The 5,780-nt window shown below is 41.9% G+C and overlaps 1 protein-coding gene across 1 annotated transcript in view; it reads right to left on the reverse strand.

Moving 5' to 3' along the window:
- Window positions 1–1,384: 1,384 nt before the first annotated feature.
- LOC119293400 (serine carboxypeptidase-like 19) overlaps window positions 1,385–5,780 on the reverse strand; it is a 12,720-nt gene continuing 8,324 nt past the window's right edge. The window contains exons 6-13 of the mRNA XM_037571890.1: window positions 5,427–5,531; window positions 5,221–5,304; window positions 4,753–4,905; window positions 4,029–4,100; window positions 3,811–3,932; window positions 3,453–3,566; window positions 3,279–3,324; window positions 1,385–1,598 (exon numbers count right to left, since the gene is read on the reverse strand). Coding sequence (XP_037427787.1) covers window positions 1,515–1,598; window positions 3,279–3,324; window positions 3,453–3,566; window positions 3,811–3,932; window positions 4,029–4,100; window positions 4,753–4,905; window positions 5,221–5,304; window positions 5,427–5,531 — 780 coding nt within the window. The 3' untranslated portion in view covers window positions 1,385–1,514. The remainder of the gene's footprint in view (window positions 1,599–3,278; window positions 3,325–3,452; window positions 3,567–3,810; window positions 3,933–4,028; window positions 4,101–4,752; window positions 4,906–5,220; window positions 5,305–5,426; window positions 5,532–5,780) is intronic.

A 5,780-nucleotide genomic window follows, 5' to 3' on the forward strand; every position in this document is an offset into this window, starting at 1 on the left:
TGTTTCCCCGCTCAGGCCACCGCCACTCGCCGGAGAACCGCCCTCACCGCTCTTTGCCCGCACTCGCCGGAGAACCGCGCTCGCCGGCCACTCGCTCTGGCCACCCACACTCGCCGGAGAACCCCGCTCACCGATCTGGCTGCCCGTGCTCGCCACTCTGGCCGCTCGCAGAACCGCACCTGTCGGCCGCCCGCGCTCGCCGGAGATCCACGCTCGCCAGCCGCCTATGCACGCCATGGATGCAACTCCGCCTCGCTGACGATTGACTAGTTCCAGCAAACAAAAAATGCCCCGTTGCAGCAAAAAAAAAACGTCGATGGTTTGCAGCCCCCTCTGTTGCAACTCCGGTCGCCAACAGTGGAAGCCCTCCCGCTACCAACGGTTTCCGACATGAGCGCCGTTGCAAAACCAGGAGACGGTTGTAGCAAAAAATAGGCTGCTTCCAGCAAAATTAAAATACGGTTGTAGCAAATTTTGGACTGGTCCAGCAAATCAAAAAGTGATGGTAGTAAAAAATGTGTCTGGTTCCAGCAAAAAAAGACACTTGTTCCAGCCAAAAAAATAGAGAGGGGAAAACGCATTGCATGCGCCGCGGTCACCGCGGTCACCATGGTCACCATCGAGGGAGAAAAAGGCGGTTCCAGCAAACCGTGACAATGGTTCCAGCAAATTACCAGGATGGTTGCATCATTTCATCAATCTTGCGACGGTCGCTTCCAACAAACGTGGTCTCCGGTTCTGGCAAATCGCAACACCGGTTGCAACAAATCCGTTGGTTGCTGGTGGCTTTTTCCATTGCTGGTTGTACCAAAAAAATTGCATCGTCGGCGGCGGCAGCCACGACCTCCCCGTCGCCGGATGCAGCATATCCGATGGCCAGTTGTAGCATGACTGGTCGGCGGTTGTAGCACAGCCGGGCGGGAAGGATCTAGGCGGGCGCCATGACCACGGCGAGAGGAGGACTAGGCGGATGTGGTGCACGGCCATGACATGGAGGAGGATTTGGGGGGTGGGGTGGGGTGGGGAGGGGGGAGGAGAGAAGGTAGGCAGTTAAAGGAGGGGGCATGGCGGATGCGCTTGCCGGAATCAAGTGGTACGCGATGCACTAGCTCCACTAATTATGCCGGCGTACTGTCTCGCCGGAGAAAAAGGAGGCTGGGGCAGGGGATAAGGCACAGGGTCAGAGAAAAAAAAGAAAGGGAGGGGAAGGAAAACTAGCTTCGTGGGCCACCATGCCATGTGGCTGCCTAAACGAGAGGATAACGCTTCGTGCGTGACGCGACCAGCGCTTCATTCGACCGGTGCACCGGCTGCCAACGTTTTCCAATCTTATATGCGAACTAAAAAGATTCGAAGGGAGTACTAACAATCTTCCTTGGGTTTGGCGATTGCCACGTGTAGTTCATATATGCAATATATCTAAAAACTGAAATGCTGTAGAAGAATTCACATCCTGGCACGAGTCCTTTTATCCAAACATCAGGTTACAGGCATATGGCAATCAGACACATTAATCAGAGCGACTCATGGGAAACCCAACGCGCGAACATAGCGAGGCATCTCTCTGGTTCGAACTCTGGTGCAGTGTGTCCACCGTTCTATATTAAAAAAATATGTTAGGAGAGAGGGGCGTTGACACAAACAAACAATATTCGCGAAAAAAAGAAACAAACAAACAAAATCATTTTTAGAAATTCTGAAATGATCCCACATGTACATATAGGTATGATCATCATGGTAAATTTTCGTGAATAGTCGAGGGCTGCAAAAAAAATTCTTGGTAATCTATAATAGTAGTGAATAGTACAACTATTATAGATACACATATTGGTCTTTTCTATTTGCATCCCTCAAATAAGCATATTTATCTGTGAAATTTTACATGCATGAGAGGGAGTATATACATTGTGGAAAAAGTCGTAGAATTTTTTGGAACTTTAAAAATATGTCCTTTGCTTTTTTTTTAAATAAAAAGCTCCAAGTGACGCTGCTCGTCAGTTCTGGAGCCATATTACCATTTACATGCTTATATAGTGCACAATATGTGAGGCTTTTTGGCTCTCGGGCACTATGGAGCCCGAAATTTAAAAAAAAATCAAAAAACAATTTCAAGTTTCAAAAATTCTGAAAAGGTGCCTATAGATGTATACTCTATGTGTAAAATTAGACCGTGATAAGTGTCATATGTGTGGCACGAAACAATTCCGCTCTGACTTTTTTTATGCCAAGTTTAGTTACAAGAGGATGACAACTTTAGTTGTGAAGCATCGCAACTTTCTATTTGGATGGCAAGTTTCTTTTTTTTGGAGTTTTCTTTCGAATGGCAATTTTAGTGTAAAAAACATCAGGACGGTGTTACTTCGTGCCACACGTGTGGCACTATCATTTGGGATAAATTTTATTATGAAATAGTTTTTTATGTGAGCTGTAAAAGAAGAAATTCATGTACGTACTTTTATAGTGAAAGTACATGCGCTAGAAATAGATGGGTTTTTTTTGTAGCTTGTTAGGTATTTCACCATGAAACTTTAGAGACAAGTGGTATACATCCATAGGTATGTGTGTACTTTCAGATTTTTTTTTAAATCTAAAAATTTAATTTTTGAATTTTTGAAATGTTGGCTCCATGGAGCTGGAGCTCCATTAGCAATTTCGGACTAGATGTACAACTCTCATGTTTTCAATTGTAGTCGAATTGGACTCTCAAAAAAGATCTATAGTACTCCCACCGTCCAAAAATAAATATCTATAGACCCACATATTGGTCTTTTCTTTTTGTATCCTTTACAAGTACTTAGTGTGAATATGACCCTGTTCGGATCCACTCCGCTCCTCAAGTGCGCTCCCGGAGCGGACGGAGCGGAGGGAGCAGCGCCGAACTCCACGGGCTCTGCGGAGTTAAAAGAGCGGAGTGGAACGGCCTTCAGTTCATTTTTCAAGGAGTGGCTGAAACTGGACTCCACGAACTCTGTGGAGTCAGGAATACTCGAGCGGATTTGGTGGAGTGGAGAGATTCCAAACAGGCCCTATATATATTTTTTGAAGAAGTTTTACTCCCTCCATTCTTGTGTTTTCTTATTTCAATTTTTAAGAACAGGCTCCAAAGACACAAGCTCATTTAGCAATACTGGAGTACTATACAAATGTTACCATTTACATGCTTATACAATGCATTAGATGTATAGTTTTATGTTTTCAAATGATAGTGAAATTGGGATCACAAGAAAGGAAGTCTTGAACGCTCCAATGACATATACAAAATTGGAGTATCATATTACCTTTACCGTAGCAAACGTCAGGTTGTTTGTGTATGTTATGGTGAATCTGCGGATACATTATATTTCAAATTAGCTACACTAATACAAAACAATCTATATACTAGATTAACAAGAATACAACACCAACCATGCAAATGGAACTAATTATACAACTTCTCATATATAAATTCTCACCCCGCGGACTGTCCATTTAGATGCCAAGCCCTCCACTCATCCACTACCGGGAAATTGAGTGATCTCAGCCAAGACTGTGTACCCAGAAATGGTATAACAGAATCATGGTCTCCACTGTACAACAAAGATAAATGAGGTTGTAACATGAAAACTTGGAAATTGAAGATGGAAATAAGAGCATCTTTTATTCTTTTTGTGTATCTATACTATAATACAGTTCTCCACAAGTGTGCCTGCAGTTCAGCAAAACTGTGCCTTGCACAAGTAAAATAAAATCAAACATCTATTATTAGATGTTTACCTATATACTAGTGCATGATAACCTTTTAACGTCATATATTTATTGCAAGATGTTTACCTATATACCAGTGCACGATAACCTTTTAGCGTCATATTACGATGGTACTTTACTGTGCTCTTGATCTCCAAAGAATAAGGTAGATCTCGTTCGTGGCACCTCACCCATTCATCCTTGCTCCCCTGATTAAATGGTGTATAGAGTTCAACTACAAAGGTAAAATTTTGATGCAAATACCAAGATGAAAGTTCTGTCCGAGAAGAAAATTAGTAGCTTACCTTCTTGATCCCAAGGGCTTTCCTAGTGATGTTGTTGTTAGCCCAAAAATATGATAGGTAATTAACATAGTTCTGTAGATGGGAAAAAATGAACCTGATTTGAAAACAACTTTTGATGATGCAACATCTTAATAATTGCACCTATGCTAACAACCGATAGATTTGCACAAGTGTAGTGTAGTGAGTATATGAACATATCATAGCCGATGCGCCTTCATAATTGCACCTAAATATAATCCTTAAATAGATCACTAATGGACAACAATCAACCAATGTTCATAACCGTAAACATCACTAGGCCATGGATACAGCGGACTTTGAATATTAATGCTCAACAAAGATATTCATAATCTTACACCTCGTATACAGACTAATACAAACAACTATCATTTTCTATCAGTGTCAGAAAATGTCTTATATTATGAGACAGAGGGAATACAACTTTAGTTCCTTGTAATAATTTGATATCATATACGACCAAACCGGTGGCTCATTACAAATGACCGATAGTACTCCAAAAATACAAAGTTTAATTCTCTGCAATTATACCACATACTTATCACCAGCCAACACCACGCACAAACTACCGGCCAGATGGGTCACTTATAAACTTTAATGCAACATTTGATCTAAGAATCCGTGCAAATGGAACATCGGGTAATAATCAGGTCTTCATACAATTAATAAAAAGAAGTCTTCATACAATTAATCCAGATGGACTTACCTGGCAACCCATTGGAGGACGAGGAGGTGGATGCTTAAGTACTCCTACTTCCTCCTTTAGGATCTTTCTTTCTGTACTCCCGTCGTTTGGTTTGGAAGACGCATAGACACACTTTTTGTACAAAATGTGTGGATGTGAAATTTCATTCCACAGCTGTAGTGAAACGTCAATTAGTTGGTTGAAAGGAACATATTAATGTGTCAACCAGAACCATATATTCCCTCCGTTCGAAAATACTTGTCATCAAAATGAATAAAAAGAGATGTATCTAGAACTAAAATACGTCTAGATACATCCCCTTTTATCCATTTTGATGACAAGTATTTCCGGATGGAGGGAGTAGTAAGTAATTATACAGAGTCAAACACTGGAGAATGGCATGCTCCAGACAGGGTATTTGTATCATTAATTTTCACTTAATCTATATACAAAAGAAGAGGGAGAAAGTTCAAGTGGTTATATCCTTACTTGGTTGGATCTATCCAAAGCTTGAGCGCAGAGCGAATTCTTGGGGTTGCTATAATCTTCCCCTTGGCAATGCTCCATTATCATCTAAAGATCGATCACATGCAACCACATGGAGACATAATTAACTAATCCCATATGGGCGGAAGCAGTAAACTATAGATCCATAGGTGAGTGATAAGGTGTTGGAGGCATGTCTAATTAATCACCTCATACAACTGATCTGAAATTATGCCCATTCCATGAAGATATGGCACTCTCGATCCATAATCGATGTTGTATTCACCGGTAGCCGGGTTGCCGACCAGATAGCCCTGGTCAATTTTTTTATGACAATACAAACTGTGGTCAGGTTGGGATTATGGCGCTAAAGTTGTTCCTTACATTGGAATAGAATATTTTCCTGATAAAGGGAATATATTAATATCAAGAAGGTATCAATTATACCCAGGGGTGGAGCCAGGCTAGCACCGAGCCCCGGGCCTGCTTCATTGGTACAGTGATCAACAGTGTAAAAAATGCTACAATCAACAAAGGAATGAATCCTCACGCCCCGGGCCCAG

The sequence above is a fragment of the Triticum dicoccoides genome, chromosome 4B, assembly GCF_002162155.2.
Source record: "Triticum dicoccoides isolate Atlit2015 ecotype Zavitan chromosome 4B, WEW_v2.0, whole genome shotgun sequence".
NCBI lineage: Eukaryota > Viridiplantae > Streptophyta > Magnoliopsida > Poales > Poaceae > Triticum > Triticum dicoccoides.